The 23,125-nt window shown below is 36.6% G+C and overlaps 1 protein-coding gene across 10 annotated transcripts in view; it reads left to right on the forward strand.

Moving 5' to 3' along the window:
* PDE4D (phosphodiesterase 4D) overlaps window positions 1-23,125 on the forward strand; it is a 636,407-nt gene that overhangs the window by 483,918 nt on the left and 129,364 nt on the right. For 9 of the 10 annotated variants that reach the window (XM_083816167.1, XM_083816168.1, XM_083816163.1 and 6 more), the window contains one exon: window positions 21,029-21,220. In XM_083816167.1, the coding sequence (XP_083672293.1) occupies window positions 21,029-21,220 (192 nt within the window). Of the gene's footprint in view, window positions 1-21,028; window positions 21,221-23,125 lie in introns of those variants that run through there. The other variant, XM_083816164.1, reaches the window with a different exon arrangement.

The raw sequence follows: 23,125 nt of genomic DNA on the forward strand, positions 1-23,125 counted from the left end.
AGCATTAGCCTTGCCAACATAAAATTCAATTACTTTAACATGAATGTGATAAGAACTGCTGTCTTGAAATAATATTATTATTTTTCAAACAAACAAAAAGTATTGTGAGACTTGCCAGACAGCAAATGGCAGTTTGACTCCAGCAAAGAAAGGGCGCTTCCTCAGAAATGCAGTCTTTCAAGCTACATCAATTTCTCCAGGAAAAAAAAAAAAAACACATACATAATGTTCTTATCTCACTACATGCAAGCACATGATTTAGTTTTCTGCCATTCTTTTCAGTGTCCAAATAATCCACTCTCAATTTTCATGGAGACAAGGTCCCATCTTTACAGCACAGTTTGTTCTCACGCCTTTTCCCTGTGCACATATGTAGATTATCAGGTTATGGGTTCAAATTTCACCAGGTCATGAGGCCAATGGGGATGAGGCACTTTGGTTTCCATCCCTAGCATTGCACAAGGGAGAGTGTAGCAAGCTTCATGGGTAGCTCAACTTGGATGACCAAAGCTTATTTACAGCTGGTTCAACTGAGGACAAGAGGTAGCCCAAATGCTCAAATCTGGATCAATATTGAAGTGCCTAGATAGAAGTACAGTCCCTTTTATTCCCTTCCATTACACATGGTTGAACTAGTTGGCTGCATTTTTTTCCAAGATGAGGGACATATTTCTTCCAACGCAATTCCCTGAGAAGCACAATTTCATTGTAAGATGTAACAGACCAGATTCAGCTCAATGAAAGGTAGATGTCTGACGTGTCTATACCTGAACTTGTAACCTCACACTCTCAGTGGAGAGAAATATTTGCTCTCAGGGTATAGCATATCATCTATTTTAGATGCCTGCCTCAGAAGGAGATGTGCTTTTGATGCCACTAATTTTATCAATGAAACCTCCTCTGGATATAAGTAATACATATAAATGGAATCTAACTTGCATAGGGGTATTTGCAATGTGCATATTTAACCATATTAATTCTTTCTAATGAAATTAATTTAGCTTATGATGAATACACAATATTTAGTAACTGTAGCATTATTTTATGATATAAGGAAAGTATTTGTACAAAACAGAAGTTCAGTATGGAATATAATGTGTTAGAACACAGCAATGAAAATGAAAGTAATATTCAAAGAATCTTGTGCTCAAAATCTAGTCACTTCATATACATTAATTCACTGAACAGTAACGTCATCATTTCTGATGACAGCACAAATGACTTAACCTTGTTACTGTGATTCCCATCAGATTTCAGCTCTGATGGGTTTTAATTCAGGCTAATATGCAATAAAGCATGTTTCATAAACCATGTTACTAAAGACATAATGTAACTAGATTTCTGCACTCCTTTGAGTGTTGAGGTTAGTGATCCTGTGAAGAGGTGTGCATGTATTGTGTAAATAGGTGCATGGCTACAGTATGATACAGTATTTTAAATATTTATTCTTTCATCAAAAATTATGAAACATTTTCATATAGGTTATATATAAAAAGAAGAACAGTGTATAGTTTAGAAGCTAAGCTGCAGAAATGGATTTTGCTCATCTAACCTTTCTTTCTAGTATTCAAGAAGTACAGAGAGGAACTGATGTCTTAAATTTGCTTCTCCATTTCTTTTCTGGTTGTATACCAGCACCTAATGGTGCTATTTTACATTACTCTCATAGTAATAAACTCAAAACCTCAAGCACTGAGTTAAAAATACTTTGGGGTATAGATATTTAAGAAAGACTTTTCCTGTTCTGTGAAAGAGTTAAACATTGAAAAAAGGAAGAAGATTGCTTGAGAATTATAAAAAACTGTATTTTTGTCAAAGATCTCAAAATAAATTCAGGGCAGATCAGCTGAAAAAAATAATTTCAGTAATTTTATCATGCTTTATGTCAATTCAGCCATTTAAAATTTGTATTCAAATCAACTATTAGAATTAAAAATCATGTCAAGCTAGAAAAATAAAAAAAAAAAAAGGTTTTACTTGGATAAAGAAAAATTTGGATGATTTTGAAATTTATCCTCAAATTTCTTTAACAGTATCAGTAACTTTCGTGTAAGAAGTTTCAGTGAGATGATATTCTTCAAATGTCAACATTGTGAAGAAATTTCTATGTGTAATTATATGAAGCTCTACAAATAGCTCTGTAATTCTCTTGGAGATAAAAAAAAAAAAAAAAGTTGGAAAAGAAGTATATACAAATCTAGTCCAGTAGGATTCAAGCTGTATTTTCCTTTGAGCCACAACGCATTTCAAAACAAAAAGGCTATCGATGCTACATTTGTAGAATGCACTATATCTTATGGCCAAAACTGGCACAGTGGTGCCAGCTCTGCTGGGTGGATGATGTTGCCTTCTAAACCCCAGTGATTAAATCTGTGTGGTGTTCTGTCCTGCATCTCATAACTGCTGCCAGCATTCACCCACACAAACATCAGGGCAGATAACAGCAAGCCCTTTTAGGAAATTCATTCCAAGAGTAATATATAGAAAAAACAGCCAATCATTACTAAACCAACTTAGCTGCTGTGTTGAAGCGTCCTCTAGATAAGATCATCTTCCTTCTTAGAACTTTCTGTTCATCATCATCTTTATTGCCTCAGAAATTTATGTACGTAATGACGTGAAGCACGTATGCAGTGCTGTCATTTGAAACTGAATGTTTCATTGACTTAGCCAGCACCTATATTCCTCTTGTCATACTTTTATGTATTTGCCTTACTATTTAGGGTCCATCTCCTCAGGTTGAGTTTACTTTTATTTCCCCATTTTCTTTTGCATAGCTTTTATCCTCCTTATTTACCTTGAAATCTAATTGAGTTTGAAATAACCCTCCTAATTTGAATGTTGAGAAAATTTGCCTTTGTGAGGCTGCAACAAAACCATTATTTTCCTAATTTTACTATAATTTCATGAAAAATACATTATTTTAGTTTTTTCCTTCAAAACCTGATATGAAATATGTATTTATACACCTAAAACTGAGCAATTGCAGAATTGTTATTGCAGCTTTCATCCTTCTTTGCTCAATCTCTCCTATGCTGTTTATTACACTTATTACTGTATCACAAATCTAGTTATGTTGTAAATGCCTTGCTTTTGAGCTGTAGATTTCAGTATCTATAGCGTTATGTTATAGCATCTATATTCAGATGCTATAAAAAACATCTACTATACTCTGAGAAATAACAAATAAAATGTAATAAAAGAGCAGTGAAGCCTGCCAGTGGTGCCAGTCAAAAGATCAAGAACAAGATTTAAATTACTAGAGATGGTTATCTGAAAAAGAGAAGAGATTTGATACGTTATGTTTTGTAACGGAGAATCTTAGGGAGCTTTCCTAATACAGGTTTCGCTTAAAATTCTGTTTAATTAACATGTATATCACTAGATACTTGAACAGTGATTGTTAAAGTACTACACATTGGGAAATTAAGTGAATTTATTTTAATAACAGGTAAATCCTTTTAGTTTTTTTTGTACGTCAGATATGTGATGCCTGTAAATTTTGACAAATGTGCTTTTGTGAATGTGTATGGATCTATAAACAGCATATAGTATATGTTATATAGTATGACATATGTATATAGTATAGTTTTGGTTTTGTATCTCAGTTTTTCCAAGCACTCCAGTTGTGCCAAAAATACAATTTAGCCCTCAGAAATTTTCTTCAATTTCATGTGAAAAGCCAGTGTTATAAAGCCTGTATTGCCTATAGTGTATATGACCGAATGAAATGAATCACACTTCCAATAATTGACACCTTTTGTCTTAACAATTTGTAATATTATTACTACCATCTGACACCATCCTGTTTTGTTTGAATTAAATTGTATGTGTAAATATTATTTTCTTCTCCCCGTCATAACTTTTGTTTCAGTTAAGCCTTTTTCATTCATAAAAATCTATCTACTTCTATTATTTTCCACTTGGCATAGATCCAGACATTTTTGTACAAAATCAAGTCTTACAGTCTTGAGCAATTCAGTTCTCATATTTCAAAATATGTGACTTGATGATAGAAAAGGTTGTACATTTGAATCCAAAGGTTCAAAAATTAGAAGGTCAGAAAAAGATCTATTTTTTAAAAAAATATCACTATTCAAAAGTCAATCCCACATTCTAGTGCACTTTTTGTTGAATACACAAAAGGAAAAGTAAAGAAACAATTTTGTCTTATTATATTCAAATTCACAGTCTGCATACGAAAATCTCCATGTGGGCAAGAACCATAAGAATTGGAGATCTGACCTAAGTAGGGATGATACTACCTTCCTGGAGCTTCATTCCTCCACTGAAGCCCAGATGGACCATGCAGTTTGGTCCCAGGCACCGTTACCCCCAACAGGTATAGAAGTCACACATGCTCCCATTGCCAAGCTGCCCATGTACTGCTAGGTATAAAATACATCTGCAGCAGTGGAGATACGCTTAAACTGTAAGTTAGACGCACAAATTGTCACCCATGATTTAACAGACAATACAAAAAAAGATGTACATCCAGAGGGCTGTTCAGAAAATCTGGAGTGCCATACTAACACAGGAAGGTCCTTCCAGCTGTCCACTGGGCCATCTCCCAGTCACTCTCTAGGGAAACTCACTTCCGCACTTGGATGCCTGTGAAAATTGATGCTGTAAATCTTCCGCACGTAATTAAACTAAACATTCTTCAAGTTTCTCCAAGTGGTGCTAGCAATGTTTTAGAGAACAAAACACATCTTTTTGTTTTGTTTATTTACTTCTCATTTTTGATTCATGTGTGTATTTATTTCTCATCGTTTGTATAAAGATGGTGTGATAAGACCTTTATCTGATGGGGTTTCATGTAGATAGGAAAAAGGAAGTGCAGAGGAAGGATGTCCGATAGGCTGAAATTCCATTTCTCAAATGCTAGAAAGATCTTGTCCAATTCCTGTCTACAGTTTTTCATCATTCTTAGTCTGTTATGTCTGAAACTGCATCATAAATTGTTGACAGGTGTATCCCTGGCTTGTAGAATGAAATATGATGAATTAAATATTTAAAAGTCAGAAGGCCTGAACTTGCTGTAAGAATGTTAGGCAACAGACAGCCTGACAGATTCAATAATGGTAAAATTCTGCGTGTTCATTTATGAAAATTTCTGACAAATGAAAATGCCAAGAAACAAAAGAATAACAGTAGAATGAATATATCTGCTGGTAGCTGTTCTGGTTATACTCATCAGTAGACATTTTTCAGTAGTATAGGCCATATAAGTAGCTTTTTTTTTGCTGGTATTACCTACTTCTTTGAATATCAAACAGAAACCTGCACAAAATTACCCTAAGAACGTCAATAATGGATAGGGTTAAAAAAAAAAAAAAAAAGAAACAAAAAACATGCATCCTTTCAGACTGAAAATGGAACTAAGGCCCGTAAGGCCTAACTTACACTGAAAAAACGGGCATTTTCCACATACTTCTCTTGTAATGTAAGGTTTCTTGTAAGCATGTCCAGTGATGTGAAAGAAATTAAAAATATACAAAGTACTGATCCACTTGAGCATGCTTTGTTAAAGTGCGGCTTGAAAGCAGTTTGTAGCAAGGCAGCTAGGCTGAAATGGACATTTAGGCAGATGTTGCTAATGCTTCCAAACAAATTTCAGATTTTCTTCATGTCTCCTTCACTTTTAGATTGCTATAGTCTTAAAGTGATATTGAATTCTGAAATTGAAATATCCTATAATTATAAAATTATTTAATTTCCTACTTTTCATCTCTTAACAATCATTAAACCACATGGATGTCAAACAATTCATACAATACAATCTGCTTTTTCAAATAGACTCTGCTCAGGCAATTTCTGGCTTCTTGTTTATTTGAACAAATCTGTCGGTTTAAATGGAAGAAACTCTATACTGTGAATTCAGCAAATGCTTATTTACAGCACCAGACAATTGGGTTTGGATCTCCTTTCCTTCCTGGCCTATATTCTGTCCCTTGTTCCTTTCTTTTCTAAGTTCCATGGATTTATATACCTCTAATATCCACTGTTTCACAATTTGTTGGTTTTTTTGTTTGTTTGTTTGTTTTTTTGTAGATTCTGAAAAAGTCAAACTAGAGCTGATGCTTTTCTTAGAAAATGTGGCTGAAAAGAGGAATTGGGTGTGTGTAAGAAACTGTTGTGATTTGTTGCTTTTCATATTGGAAAACAGTGAGGTTTCCCTGACTCCTTTTCGTTCTCTATTCTACAATATGAACCTCTGTACAAATCAGATAATGAGATATTAGATATGTGTCTTTTGTGTGGTCAGGAAGAAAACATTCTGCTTGAGTCACTCTGGCTGTTTTTTGGTTTATGTCTGGTATAGTGATCATTTTGGCTGTTTTGTCCACTAATTACTCAGTATCGTAAATCTACTTTTATATCACCTTTCATAATTTTCAGTTTTTTCCTTGTGCTTTAGTGAACAGACTTATGAAATTTGAAATACAGTATTCCTCCCTCACTAGCATGCGACACAAGAAAAACTACGCTGTAAATAAACTGAAAAGCACAGGTTTGATATTATTGCTCATTGTTCAGTGTCCCATTTTGCCAGCTACTCCTGAAGTCTAGGAGATACTCACCATCCAAAGGGCTTACTGCAGCTACCTTCTCCCCTTCTGTATTGTGTGTGTCCCCTGATTTGATACTGTTGTCTGTCTCAAGTTGCTAGAAGTTCAAAACATACTGATAAGCTTCACAAAAGAGAGAAGTCAGTGGTTTGGAACCTCAGGATAGTGAGTCTGTTTACCAGGCTGTTACCACAGGATTTTACCAGGAAATTGGTGTGATATATATATATCCACTATATTTGAGTACAATGAAAGATTATAAAGATTATAAAGATTTATATATATTAAAAAAAAAGGAGGGGGGGTGTGGGGGGGGAGAGAGAGAGAAAAACACACAGACAACAAAAAAATGTCAAAGCAGACAACAAAAATTTTCATCTTCCAAAAGTTAGAATATTTTTTGGAAGGCATGGTAAGACAACGCATGGATCAAAATCAGTCGTACCCCTGTATCAAAACTTGCTGTAGTGTAGATAGACAATTGCATAATTAATTGCTTTTTAAAAATTCAACCTGTTCTATGTTAGTTCTGAAGCAAACTATTCAGTTACCCTTCCTTTAATGAGCCTGAAAAAGATGCTAGCTGGCTCAGCGATATTGAACCTCTGCCCTTTACAGCCTAGTTTGCAGAAGTTTATTTTCTGATGTATCCCCTTGGAAATGCTTACTAAGCCAATGTGTGTTTTGGTCTTTGGTTTAATGTCTCTGTTATCTCATGAGTCACCTCAGTGCAGTCTGTTTTGATTTCCATATTATTAAGGAAAGACCCGTGCTTGCCTATGTTTCAGTAGGACTGAAATGACCATTTGGGTCCAATGCCTTGTAGGGTCCAGGACATTTGAGGAAACGTAAAAAGAACTGGCTCAGTCGATACTGGCACAAGAACTGTTTTTATGCTTAGTAACGCTGTGATTAGCGACTTAGTTACTGACATCTATTTTCCGTTCCCTAAAGGCCAGAAATTTGATCTTGAAAGATGTTAGGAAGCGTTCCTTGAACCTCTGGTAGTAGCAGTGGTGGCAGCCTTCATAAAATCTTAGCATTTGTGCTGACTTGAATACCACAATTGGCTATAAAATGATTTACCTCTTATCACTATGTTCCTCTTGGTACCATCCTGTTTATAACTTACATGCTTGCTGTTACAAACATGGCATATGAGGCCCTACCAAAGGCAACTGACTTTCAGCTTTAGAGGTCTAATTTTCCATTAAGTCCTTACTCATCAACCGTTCCATCATTTGTCTTTGATTCATAGATAGTGATTGCATTTGCATTTTTGGCAAGCTGGGCATTTGCAGATGTGAAGCAATGTATTTTTCTTCTTGGAATTTCCATTCTTGGAAAAAGCTGGAAATGAATAGCTAGGAAAAGTTTTGTAAAGCAATCACAGTTTTTAATCTTGTCCAAGCAGCTTCGCCATCTCAGAAATGCATTCTCCCCTGTGTCAGTAAAATGACCTTATGACTTTGCTGATACTGTGCATTTGCAACTGTCAGAATTATGCAATAGTAAAACATAAATTCTTTTTTATGCTATCAGTATCATTACATGGTTAAAGATGGGTGGGAAGCATGTGTTTTTCTGTTTCTAGTAGTTCTTCAGAACATTTTGATCACTCACCTAAAGTCAATTAATATCCTAACCAGTCATTATTTTCTTACTATCTTGCTGATACTAGAAATGAGAAGTCCAATATCATTCTTGTAACTGAAGGCAAAACACTGTAAATCTTTTATCATTAAGATTAGCCATCTGGTCTCTCTGCCTTCTCAAACTTGCTTCAGATAGCAGTCATGGAATATTGAGGAATTTGCTTCAAAGTTAGATGTTATTTTAACTGAAATATTCCTTGACATTTAGAAATCCAGAATGACAAAATGAAGTGAAAAGTTATTTTCCAGTTCAAAATTGCTTGGAAGAGACTGTTGAAATACAATAATAACATAAAAATGTTAATAGTAAGTCCAACATGGTTCTTTTAACCAGGGAAGAAAATCTATGGGCTGTCAGCTCTTGGGATGTACTTTTGCTTGTTGGCATATCTCTTTTCTTTATTCCTTTATGAAAAGTATTAGTAGACAGAATTTTATTTGATTGACATATTGATGGGTTTTCAGGATAAGGATCCTTTGTTGTATTTCTTTTCACCTCTCCACACACATTCAGTCCTTTCCACCTTTGACTGCTGATTTTTCTGGGTGTGTGAATATTCTGTATCACGTTATGTTTTATCGTAATAATCCTGGTAAATAGTGAGATTAGCATTCTGAACCTCTTTGCTGTTGTACTGTCTCTGTGCAGCCTAGGAGTGGTATCTCATTTCAGACTTACCTCCTAGTAATGTCCTGGTCCAGGTACTAGACAAACCAACCAAAGGAGAAGTGCTACTGGACCTGGTGCCCACCAGTGTGGATGAGCTCATTAAGGAGGTTAAGACTGGAGGCAGTCTGGGCTGCAGCGACCACTCCATGGTAGAGCTGGTGATCTGGAGGAGTTTGGGCCTGATGAAGAGTAAAGTCAGGACCATGAACTTCCAAAGAGCGAACTTCTGGCCTGAAGCAAAAAAATTTTTTTTTAAAAATATTTATTTTCTTAAAACGTCTTATGATATCCTTTTTTTTGTGAGGTTTTCTTTCTCTTTTTTTTTTTTGTTTTCACATTTTCATGTATTTTTTTTACCACTATTCCCTGTTTGCTTCCAAATACTACAGAAATACCCAATCTAACATCTTCCACTCCCTTTTTAATGATGAGTCTTGCAAGTAAAAATACCAAGACAAGTAAATAAGCATGTCTTTCATTCAAATTCTTCCTATTCCTTCAAATATTTCCTGTGAGTAGAACAGTTAAAACTAAATTTCTTCTCCAAATCCACTTTTGATGGGTTCTTAAACAGCAATGTTTTTGATATTTCCAGAGCCCTTCCTCCTATTCCCAATAAAATTAATTTTAGCCCTTGCAATTTTTTTATTTTTTATTTTTTTAAAGGCCATCTCTTAGAACTGTACAAAGTATCCATTTTGCAGGTAGGAAAATGGAAGCACAGAAGGGGATAAAGTGATTCACTCAGGATGACTCATCTAGTGCAAGAAGTGTTTTTGTATTCTATTATCCTGCTTCAGTCCTGCAAAAGAAAAGAATGAAACAAAGAATTTCCTGATAGCTTATAGAGGAAAATAGCACGGCCCCTCCCTTGGCTGCCAGGAGGGCTCCACTTCTGCTTAAGATTTGTCCTTAAGAGCCAAAGACATTGTAAATTCTGCTGCAGGATCATAGGCTAGGCATGATGACATTGTGCATGTATAATTGTGTCAACTTGGGAGGACATATAACGCCATGTGCACATGTGATGGGCTTACCAGAGCTTTGGGCATGTAGCTTTGTGCCATTTGCTGAACAGAACTTCTTGAAAAACACTTTTTATTTGGCAAAATTATTAATTCTCCTGGGAACACTTCACGGGGTGAAATAACCCGATCACAGGGAAAAGTAGTTGGAGACATATTTTTCCAAAGGAAGAAATGTTACGCTGGCATTTATTATTTTATTTATTTGGCTGAATCCACTGGGGATAGAAGCTGGCATTTCTCCTTCTCTGGCTGTTGCATTGCTCATTTTGTAATGTTTCCAGAGTAATATGATCACGTCCTTGGCGCCAGCAAGTATGGCATGCCCTGTCCCAATTTTAGTAATGACAATATCAAGAAAATAGGCTTTTGGAATCAAATTGCCAAGCAGATTTTTTTTTATTTTTTTTATTTTTTTCACAAAGTGAAATTAATCATTCACATTTTTTCTCAAAAACTGGAAGTACGTTAATGATAGATGCCTTTATGTGATTGTCTTTTTTTTTTAATTTATTTTATTTATTTTTTGCTTTTGACAATTTAAACACACAACCCTTCAGTACTAGTCGGAAGGTTTGTGGAGTCCCAAGATGGGTGATGAAAGGCAACATGCTTTTCCTAATGGGGAGTGGCAGCAGAAGAAGCAGTTCCATCAGGGAGTATAGTAGGTAGATAAGCACCTCTGTAAGAAACACCTGTTTCCCTCCCAGTTTCTTAATGTGAGCTGGGGTACAGAATTCATTCTCTGAAATTGGCTTGCATTTACAGATAATTTTATAAGTGATAGGAAAACCCTGAATTGTCCTTGGATGTATTCATAGATTCGTAGGAATGTATTTCTGTACATGGCAGACTGAGTTACAAATTTTAGTATTGGCTTCACTTTCTGAGGAGAATGCTAGTTTATTTTGCAACATATAGTGATTTTATTTTATTTTTTAACAGCTTTGGCTCATCGGATCACTCACGTTTAAAAAAAAAAAGTATTTTTTCAGTTCCTATTTCAGCCCACTGAAAATGTGTTCCCAAGTTTGTTTAATACTGGAAAAAAAAATGCCTTGTTTCATGTAAAGCGTGTAAGCTGACATTTTAACTACTACATTCTTCAAGAGAAAGACTCATTTCTTTTGTGAGACATGCTTAGCTGTGTGTGTGGCATCATGAAGACTGTAACAGCTAGTGTTTTGTTTTTTTCTTGCTCCAAATCAGTTTGGGAATTGTTTTTCAGAACCTGTAGACTTCTGCTGATTCAGGTATTTTAACAAATTAGAGTTGCTTAATATGTGTAGTAATTTTACACCACATAATATTTCTATATCTTGTTAACAGTTAAAGCACTGTATTTATAACTTTTGCTTTCTGATCCAACAGTTGTGCACAATAAGTATCTTACAGGAAGTGAAACCCTATACACAAATATAGGGGTACAAAGGATTTAAGTAAGAAATATTACAATACTAGTCAATCATTAAGAAATAATGAATGAGATGTTCTAGTGATCTTGAAGTCCGTAGAAGATGAGGTTAATCAAACTTGCATTGTAACCAAAATGAAATGCATATTTGTTCATCTAGATACTAACCATTAGAAAGCAAACCTGCAGTACTGCACTTGAAGTCTGAAATCTCTGATGGTTCACCGGTAGTAGCTGTTGATAGCGTTACAGTAGGCTGGAAAAGAAAACTGGAGAAAAAAAAAATGGTGTAGACAAGAGTTTAGAGATTAGGCCATGCAAGAAAACATCTCTCCAGCTATGTAGAAACATAAAGACTATAACCTTGTATGCAAGTTATTATGGTTGAAAAATCAAGCAAAAGAGAAGGAAATACCAACAGCAGGATTGACTTAGGAATGTTTATTTAATCCTGTTGTGCATAAATATTTTGGTAAAGATTTTACTTACGTGATTTCATTGTGGTTTTACTTTGAGTCCTCAGAATGAATGCAACTCAGTTAATGAGATATTCTATATTCTGTCCTATGTTGCAGCTCATTATATGGTAACATACTTTATTGACAACCTGCTGTTCAGCCTTACAGGGAAAGCAGTTAGTGTTTTCATTGGCTTTTCTATGGTGTTCATAAGTATATCTTACTGCTTCTCAGGCATGATCGAATTAATTTGCATGTCACACATGTAGTATGAGGAAGTGTTATCCTCCTTACTTAATATAAAGAGAATTGAAACGCAGAGATTAAAGTGAAAGTATTTCCTAAAGTGTATATCCAAAATGAGATGTCTAGGACTCAAAGCATAGTTTGCATGAAAGTGTGAGAGAACAGGCTAGGAGAGTACTCTGGGTGCATATCACCTCTCGTGGCTCATTCTTAGCCTCTTCCACTGTCATTCATTTTTGTCCACTACTGGAAACAGAACAGTGCATCTGATGGACCTTTGGTCTGTCCAGTAGCTGCTGAGATGTTCTGAATTCATTTGTGTTTGCAAATGATGATGGCATACAACTCAAGCAACAGCCTTTCAGAGTGGATACCTCATGACTGATAAATATGCAGTTAGTGACATGGTGAAGCTGGTGTGAGTGGCTAGTTCAGTATCAGGTGCTCTGCAGCTTGGGCAAATATTGTTTCTCTTTCTTGATGATAAAAGCACTTTTTACCTTTCTCTAGTCCTTTGCATCACTCAGTACCAACCTTATGCATTGAATGAGACAAGAATCCCACTAACAGGGGCTTGTTACGCAGAGTCCTCTTTAGACCCTGAGCAAGGCAAGAGTTTATTAAAAAAAATATATATATAGTATCACGTTATTTGTTTATTTATTTATTTATTTTTATAACGTAGAAATATGAGGTGACTGAGTTAAGGTTGGCCTAAGCTTATAAATTTTTGAAATTTATGAAGATGTTCACAGAATCAGAAAAAAAAAATATATATATATATATATATTGCAGACACTTGGCTTAATTGGCTTAATCTCTCCTGTAAAATATGAGTAACTAAACCATCTTATAAAACAAGTTCCAGATTTTTTTTTAATGTTATATATATATATACTATTTGAGAAATATATTTTCTTTCCCCCTTTCTTTATTTGCAGTCCTGAGCTGATGGTGAATGTTCTCCTCAGGTACATATATACATATATACTGAAATCAAATGGGCTATTCTCTTCTATTTGATCCTTTCTGTCCACAGCCCTCATTCATTCTCTGGAAGAGACATTTTTTGAGCACAAGTTAGCTTGAGCTCAATTGTTCTAAAGACTTAGTAATTATGAGCTGGGTGATGCTGAGGGAAGTGACTTTTTGTCACAAAGGTTGTACTTTCCTCTGCTTTGGAACCTCTCTATCTGTAGGGTATTCTCTAGGAACTGGGAAGAGTGAGGATCAACTCCAACATCTTTCTCCAGTCATCTTTTCTCTAGGGTACTCTTTTCCAGAGATCCCTGACACTAAGCACAGGGTACATGTAACCATGACCTCACTGAGTGTTTATTGTTGTTGTGGCTCTACATGAAGGTTTTCTGGAAGTTTTTTCAGGAAGTTTCCAGATTCTTGGTAGTGTTAGCCCTGTGGAAAATTTGTATCTATTTCCTGGATTCTCTGTGCTTTCAGCAATACTGCAGGATATTAACTTAAATATTTTATTTCTGAGGAACTGCCTCTTCTCATATGTACTTTTTATCACACAACTAACTGAGGAAAAACGTAAAAGCAGTTTGGCTTATTCTCATAATGACATCTGACTGGATTCACTGAAACGGGGCTGAGCACTTCCAGTGCATTGGATTTTGCTTTGGTGGCAGCTTCCAGCTTCTCAAACATAACATTACATTCATGTTTATATTCCAGGTTTTCCTGAAGGAAAGACTTTCCACTAATATCTTAGCGGAGATGCATTTTAGGATTAGTCAGTAAGCTTAATGGATGGTTTTCATGTTTTAATAATTTGCTAGATCAATATTTTGAAATACTCTGAGATTTCATTCCAATGCATTTAAATTAGAGAAAATTAATAGCAATGGGAAAAGCATTAAATACATGCTATATTATCACACCCAGTGCAGGTTGGTTTTGCATCCCAGTGTCCAGATTCGGCTCAGAAAGTAGAGCTGCAGAAAAAGAAGTGGGGATAGTTGGATGGATCAAAACTCAACCCAGAAAGAAAAAGAGTTTTTTGAGCATTTCTTGAAGAAATTAGGTGAAGTGATTTTTTTAAAACACGTTTGAAGGCACTTTAATATGTACAGCCTGGAGAAAAGGTATCTAAAGGAAAATAAGAGCAGACATAAATAAGGAATGGTTTAAGTGAATAGTGATGGTAGACTGTAAATTAAACAATGACAATAATAAAGTGGAAAACCATCAGTCCTGCTGATACTGCATTTCTAGGATTAAGTAGATAGATTTTTTTTAGCTTTCATTACCTCAGATTATCCTGAAAGAACTCTGATTCTTCAATGTACTCTGCATATTTCGTAATTCAGACCTTGACCACCAGAAGCCTTGGCGAAAACTGTTAATGTGTTGGTGGCCTTTTTTTTATTATCTTTAAAGTGGGGAAATGGACCTAGTAGGATTACTATAGAGAAAAAAAATAAATAAAACAAAATAAAAACATAGCAACTTAAAACAAATTTAAGCCTAAACAATTCCCAAAATATCTTGGAAATTATGTTACATATTGTTTCTCCCACATTTTTTACTTTGCATTTTTATTATGCTGCAATAAGACAAGTATTTTGGCTTCAGAGAAACATCAAAACAACAAAAGTGTGTAACAGTATCTAGAATCTGGGATTTGTTTCTGTGCATCACATAGGTAGGAAGGTGTTTAGTTGCAAGAGCCAAGTTCAGAGAATAAAGCTTGCTGGGTGAAGAGTGGTCATCCCTGAGGAAAGAATAAAAGAAATCATAAAAAGAGTCCTAGTGTGGCTGAGTAGAAGCAAATTGATTTAATAAGTGCAGCAAAGCCTTTAAAGACTTGTGTGCCAAATACGCAGAGCACTGGCATATAATTAAGAATAATGATGTGACTTCATGAGAAGTAAGCCTTGAATTCAGTATCACAAGACCATTCTAAGCAAAGTCCCCCCAGATAAGGAATAGTCATCACAAGAAACTCCTTGGTTGGAAACTTCATAACAGAACATAAAACAGTTTCTTTAGAGAGCTTGGCTACATTTCCTAAGTCTCTTTTCCTAGAAAATCGTGAGATGGAAACTTGAACAGATAGTTGGAATTCCTTTACTAGCATGTTTGAGTAGACTAATTCTTATAAATCTTTTTGCTTCAGTGTATTTTTTGTCTAACATGTTCTATCAGCCTTTTCTCTGGGCTTTTAATATTAGCGTTAAGCCTTGTTACACTCTAAAATTAATTTCCCAGAACAGGTATGCCAAGAGAAAAAGCCAGGTTCTGCTACTGAAAGGAAATTTCATGAAGTGATACATTTTCTTCTTTTGCTTGCAGTCTTGATACTGGAAAATCTATCCACAGTGTATCTAAAAATGGAGTTAATCATAGGGCTTGCTTGCTGAATCACTTAACTGGGAATCCAAAGCCACAAGTAGGTAGTTGGCTTGAATTCTCAAATCTACAGTGGTAAAAGAAAATTCAGATGTAGATCATATGTTCCATTTATATAATTTGCTTACAACTCACTAACCATATATGCAAGTGACAAAAGTAAAAGTTTTGGTTAACATTGCTACAGAGAAAATAAAAACACGAGTTAGATCATATATAATATGTATTTATTTCCATCAACTCTGGAGTGGTGACACAATATTTCTTCTAAACTGTCAGCATAAATATTTCTCTCCCTTTCCCCACCCTCCCACCACCCAGCCCTTTCCTCAACTCTTTAGTTTTTACTAGGTGTGGGCGAGGAGGGAGAAAGAAAAGTAGGAAGTGAAAAACAAATACGATCTCTCCTGCACCACTGTCAGACAGGAAATGTTTTGAAAAGTCCTGGACAGAGAATTAATATAAGAAATGAACTTCAGACCTACCATTCAGTTCTATAAGTACTCTGATTTATTTTTACTTTTTTTTTTTTCTGATACTGCAGGTTAACTTGTTAAACATCTGCACTCCAGTTAGCTGTTGTCTCAATTTAATGCTTAGTTTATTAATAAGAAATAAAAAGGCCCAAGAGAAATCATAAAGACATAATCAAAGTGTTTTTCCATTCTCATTAATTAATGTAAAATGTGTCTAAAATCAGTATTTCTCAAAGAAGTTATAATATTAATTTGGCATATTAGCAAATCTTTGGACAGACAGTTAATTCAGTGAATACAATGAATGTATTTTGTCTATAAGCTAAAGCAGAATTTAACTCCCTAAAATACATAAATGAAAATTCAGTTCTTAACAGATAATCTCTGTTCGAGAAGAAGGGCCTTATGTCTTTGTCTTCATCTATTCCTTGCACTGCCTTTTCTGACTGAGAACTGTAAAATTAATATAATAGAATCGGTGTCTACCTTAGCCAAAATGCTTTCTAATGACAATATTTCAAGAATCTTTGTGCATTTTTTTTTTTTTTTTAAGAATTGGGTCATAGTAGCATGATTTCCACAGTAGCTGAAATAGTCTGTCCTGATAAAATAAACTATAACCAATGCAAAATAAATCCATCACATCTAAGAACAAAAGTTTAAACTGCCCTGCTTTGATTTGGGACACACAAATCTCCAGGATACACAATAACTAATGTATACAAGGTCTAAGAACACACTCTGCCTGTCATATCCTGTCTTACAGAGCCTTTCCCTACCCAGGGCTTTTGTACTGAACTACCCTAGAAAAGGGTTCACTGTGGGCTTTCTCTGCCACTGTTCATTATGAGGGCTGTCCAGGTGAGGTGCCTCAGCTGGCATCTCTGCCAGGTTTTCTCAGCCCAAGGAGTAATCCAAGTTACAAATTAGGATTCTGCATTTGAGTGGATCGTCTGATCCTCCCCTTTCTCTAGTATCTACAGGCTGCCATGTGTGGGCTTCTGGCCTGAGGCAGAAGCTGTAAATAACTTGCTCTCTTCTTGGACATGTAAAGAAAGATTTATTACCTTGCTTTTGCTCGAAATGAGACTGCCCAAAGGCAGTTGCTACAGGGCAGTTTTTCTGTGATAGCTTCAGTGAACTACAGCTTCTATGCATTTGTTCTGGTGCTGGGATTGTGCTTCCAAGTGAAAATACAGGACAGAACGTTTGGGAATTGAGGAAATTGAGATGGGTAGGTAGGTCATTGAGCAGGTCGGTGTTTGGAGAAATTGCTTTGCACCAGAACAATAGACTCCTGTGTCAGGAGAAGAAGAAACTTTATTTCTTCATGCCTTGCTTGGCCCTATCATTTTTAAAGATGGCTTTGAAAGATAAGATTTTCCTAGAAGATAATTATTTTGGATCCCATTTCTTTCCCTCATGATAGTTTCCAAGGCTGGAGAGGCTGAAGGTAGATAGAGACTTAATTAGGAGTGCAATTTGTATTTTTACAAAGTCTTGTAAATTCTTCATTTTGGGGTAGAATTTGTTTTGTTCTCTCCTTTACTATTGCTAACTTCTCTGCAAAAGTGCAAACAATAGCAACAGAACTGCAGTAAAAATATTAAGTTGCTAAGCTCTCAGTAATAAGGAAGATCAATATGAAGATTTTTCTATGTATCCTCAATTACGAGCTCTTGTGCATATTCATGATGATGCTATTACTTTTTACAAAGCTATAAGCAATATTTTGTACGCAGACCTTCTCCTTTTTTCCTTTTAGCAACTTTGCAGAGAGTAGCAGAGAGTCTTCTAAGGACTTGAAAAGAAGTCCACAGGGGGTTTATTTCATCATGTAAGGAAACTGTGCAGTTGCTAACACTGAAGTAGTGCTTATGATGTTAGAACTTCTCTTCCTTTTGGGAGCACAGGGAAAATCAGCCATGAATGCTTACAAGTTGCTCAAGAGAGTTCACCACCTCTGTCCAGAGCCTGGATGATGCTCAGTGGTCAAGACGTGCAAGCACAATGAATAGCCAAAAAAGGAAAAAAAAAGGCTAATCTTTCATCTCATGTCATGTTTGCTATCACTGAACACTGAATAAGGGAGACTTCAAGGATAAACAGTATCCAGTATGTCATAAAATATTTTGTGAAAATGCACAAACAAAAGCTGCTGAATCAGCACTGGCTTTTCGTAGCTTTGTTATCTCTGGAGTTGCAGTAAAGCTCTTTGAATGTAGAAGTTTTTGTGATGCATTCTGTGCCAGATGCTGCTGTCAGGAAAAAAAAAAAAAAAGCAGCTGTCTTTAAATGGGCACTTTCTGCCTGTGAAAAGGTGGCAAAACTTCTGGCACCTCCATTACCAACTTCCATGCTCCTTCTTCCTTTAAAAGGAGCCCCCTCCACCAAAAGGAGGCAGAGGAGCATGCTAGAGAGAGAATAACTTTTGGGTTTTCACTGACAGTGCACTTCTTTTAATTCACAACATATTCTCACTGCACTTTAAAACTTAACAGGAGCAGAAAGATAAATATGAAGCAGCCATAGCTGATTTTCTGCAATTTCTGCCCAGGCAAACTAGAGAGTCCGTCCACTTTTTACCTTTAACTTTTTTTTTTTTTTTTAAGTTGCATGTGTGCAGAAAGAAAAACCATTTGTGTATGAGACTTCAATTCCCCGTTCTGATTCTCTCTTCATTTGATGCAACATGATCAGCAGCTCCATTTCTTGCAAAGACTCATGATTCAGCCGAAGTAACATTTGATTTTCAGTGTACTAAAACATTCTATATCTAAAAGCAATCTAAATCTTTCGTTTAGATTTCTATAACCTTTTATGTCTGAAAGTTTTAACACATCTCAGTAAGTAAAAGCTCAACAAGACACTTAACTATTGTAGCACTTGAGAAACTTGTTATACAAACGTGTTTGTGGTACACCCGTGTTGCATTCACACTACATCTTTTGCTGTAGTACTGAACTTTTCTTTTTTCTTGATGGGTATTTAAATAAAAGACATTTTGATCGAGTGATATAAGCCAGGTCCTAGCTGGTACATCTGAATCCATTTCTTTGCTTTTGACACCCATCTAGTGGACACAATACAGTATCACAGGATAAAGTTCCTATCACAGTAACTTTGTGCAAGTCTTGCACATGCTGTTATCTGGTGGTGCAAGCCACAGAGCCTCTCAACATCTCTCAAATCTCTGTGATTTTATCGAATAGACTTCTAAATTTTGTTATGGTCAGTATTTTATGACGTGACAGTGGAGTTATTCATAGAAGCCTGCCTTGGTGTTGGACTAGGAAAAATAAGATTGCTAATAGAATACTCATATGTGCACAAATCTGAGTGAGGAAAACAGAAAAAAATCTGCCAACAAAACCGTATGTTCCTTTACTTCAATAAAATCCAACCTTTTATTCAGTTGAATAATTAAATCCACTGTTAAGAAAATCAATTTGATAGAAATTTCTTATTTAATATTTTTCTGCTGAGACAGATTTACATTTAACTTCATTTATTTCCATCCCACTTTTAACTTTTGTTTTGGAGCTTTTCAGCTTCTATATGTATTTGAAATGACATTGCCATTAATCTTGCCATTGCAAGCTAATCTTACCATGTGCAGGAGAAAAGGAAACTTTACTGCTGCTGACACTACAGCCTCAGTCAGGTGGCAGATAGAAGCAAGCAGCAAGGTAGTATAGAGAGTAACTGTGACACTGCTGTGCCAGGCTGAAGTCTAATCAATGGCTGACATGTCATTAGACATAAATGAAAATGGTGTGTGTCCTTCATATGAACACTGTTTTCAAAAGTTCTGTTTAGATGCATTTGTTATAAATGCATACTAACACTTATTGACACTTAAAAAGTCATGTGATAGATCCTCTGTTCATCCCCCATTCGTATGTGCTCTAGCAGTATTGTTTAAGTTCCTGTTAGTATGATTAGTAGTTATAAACCAAGGTCTTATACACACCTTTTCTCCTATGATGTAAAACTAAAATTGATCATCAGTTTTAGAGACTCAAACAACCAGGAAAACAGAAGTCCTCTTCCACTTCTGGCTGGGTAGAACATGCTCCACCCTATCAGATGCAGACATAAATTTGCTAATCCACACATTTGTGACCTCTAGATGGCACAACACCTGCAATCTAGAAGCTGAGCCGTGTGCTCCTAAAAGACTCCATTCGGTACCAGACACAGAGATCAGGCTGCTAAGCAACATGGGTTGCCATGAGTGCATCAGCCAGACTACTCACCCTGCACTGGTTTATAATTGATTGCAGAGTCCCACTCAAGGTCTTTGTACCATTTTCAAAGCCCTTTTCAGAACTGTCACGGACTGTGTGAAAGAGCATCTTTCTCGCTCTCTTTCATTTCCCATGATATCTCTCTATGTTCCTTCAGCCCCTCATGACAGCAGTGCTCCCTAGGAATTGTAAAATTGTTTACCACTCATACAATAACCAGAATTGCTGGATCAAAACTGTAAAGTTCAAAGACGTAAGACAAAAATGGCCGAAAATGGCCACTATGCTTGGCAGTGGCTGTAGAGGTCATTTTTTTCAATCCAGTTTTAAAATAGGAGCTCACACTAATGTATACAAACATGCCAAAGAACGTGCATACACATTAATCCCACTCCAGTGCTTGTTTTGCTGAGAAAAGCCAAAATACCTTCTTGAAGTGTTTGAGTAGTAATGACATATGAGTGATGTGTACTCTATAACAAATGAGCATTGTGCTGCCTTCCAGTGGGAGTCAGGGTAATGAGGGTCCAGCTCAGGAGAAATGGTGCATGAGGAATAAAATAATGCATCATCATGTTTCTTCAGGTATAGAGCTCATGAGTTCTCAGCATGCAAAGATGCATATAGCTTCCTATATTCCTAATAGTGGTTTGGATTTTTTCCTCTACCAAATTTATATTCCTTCAGACTTACTCTTTTTGGTTATTAGCAATTGTAAAGTTTATTTCTTATGTGCTTTTGTTTTGCCTTAGCAGTGGAACTGGGCAGGTCATGATTTCGCCATAATTATATAGAAGTAAATGCCTAGTGACGACTTGCCAGAAGAGTGTTCATTATTTTCAAAACTCCTGTGTCAATGTCATAAATCTTTTTCTCCTTTCTTTTTGCAGTTTCGATGTAGACAATGGTACATCATCGGGACGAAGTCCCTTGGATCCCATGACAAGTCCTGGATCAGGGCTAATTCTTCAGGCAAATTTTGTCCACAGTCAACGGAGGGAGTCTTTCCTTTACCGGTCAGACAGCGACTATGACCTTTCTCCAAAGTCCATGTCTAGGAACTCCTCCATTGCTAGTGATATGTAAGTACATTATAAAATACTTTTAGCGTATGTTTTGTGCTATCATGGGGTTAATGTCTTTCCAGCCACAAGAAATGCCTATAAAAATCAAAGAGAATAATCACCCATGTGAAGAAATGGGTAATTGTTTATTTCTTTATTTATGCTTGTATTTGTTTCTGTGTTTTTGTGAAAGTAAGGATATCATGGGTTTCATGTTTTTATGCACTGTATTAGCTTTGACAGAATATTAGAGACAATCAATAGTGATGTATCAAAACACTAAAGAGAACTCAGATTTCTTGGTTATTATGGTCTTTTCAATGCAAGCAATACAAACTCAATTTCTGCTTCTTAATATTCATAAGAGAAAGATTTCATTTATTTGTAATTGGTGTTTTTTGGTGTTTAGAGATAAGATTTACCACGTCATAGATTTGGAGGATGGCTTGGTTTGGAAGAAACCTTAAAGATCACCCAGTTACAACTCCCCTGCCATGGGCAGGGACACCTCCCACCAGACCAGGTTGCCCAAAGCCCCATCCAGCCTGGCCTTGAGCACCTCCAGGGATGGGGCGTCCACAGCTTCTCTGGGCAACCTGTGCCAGTGCCTCACTACCCTCTGAGTAAAGACTTTCTTCCTTATATCTAGTCTAAACATACCCTCTTTTAGTTTAAAACCCATCCCCACTGTACTCCCTGAAAAAGAGTTCTTCTGAATATTTTCTGTAGGCCCCCTTTAATTACTGGAAGGTCACTGTAAGGTCTCTCTGACACTTTTTCTACTCCAGGCTGAACACTACCAGCTCTCTCAGCCTTTCTTCATAGGAGAGGTGTTCCAGTCCTCTGATCATCTTCGTGGTCCTCCCCTGGACCCTCTCTGACAGGTCCATGTCTCTCTTGTGCCGGGAGCCCCAGAGATGAGCACAGTACTCGAGGTGGGGTCTCACAAGCATGGAGTAGAGGGGAAAGATCACCCCCCCCAACCTGCTAGCTATACTTCTTTAGGGTAGGGTAGGGTAGGGTAGGGTAGGGTAGGGTAAGACAGGACAGGACAGGACAGAACAGGACAGGACTAAGCAAAAGTTAAATCGTGTTAATGTAGGCATTCTCCAAATGCCTTTTGAACATTGACAGACATGGGGCATCAAAAACATCTCCAGCAAGCCTGTTCCACTCTTCGACCACCTTCAGAGTAAATATTTTTTTCCCGATAACCTGATATTTGTTTGAATCTCCTCTGGTGCCACTTTGTGCTGTTCCCACATGTCCTGTTATAGGTTCCTAGGAAGCAGAGATCAGCACCTCCTTCTCCACTTCCCCTCCTCAGGAAGTTGCAGAGAGCATTGATGTCACTTCTGAGCCTTATCTTCTCTACATCAGATAATCCCAGTGTCAGCCTCTCCCCATAGGACATGTTTTCCAGCCCTTTTACCAGCTTTGCTGCCCTCTTATGGATGTTTTCAAGGACCTTAATATCCATTTTATATTGGGAACCCTGGACTGCACACAATATTCAAGATGAGGCCACAACAGTGCAAAATATAGTGGGAGAATCACCTCTCTTGATGAGCTGGCTGTGTTGTGTTCAATGCACCCCAAAATGCAGTTTGTCCCCTTGGCTGCCAGGGCACACTGCTGGCTCCTGTTGAGCGTGCTGTCGACCAGCACCCCCAGGTCCCTTTCTACTGATCTTCTCCCCAGCCACTTGTCTTCAAGTCTGTACCAGTGTCCAGCATTACTCCATCCCAGGTGCAGCACTCAACATTTTCCTTTGTTGAACTTCATGCTGTTGCAGATTGCCTAATGCTTTAATCTATCTAGATTCCCCTCCAAGGCCTGTGGATTGCCTTTTTCTGGTCATTCTTGAAAAGTGATCATCAACCATGGACCCCTAAAGCCTCTAGAGCATATTCCCAGGTGACG

This window comes from Anser anser (genome assembly GCF_964211835.1).
Source record: "Anser anser genome assembly, chromosome: Z".
Taxonomy (NCBI): domain Eukaryota; kingdom Metazoa; phylum Chordata; class Aves; order Anseriformes; family Anatidae; genus Anser; species Anser anser.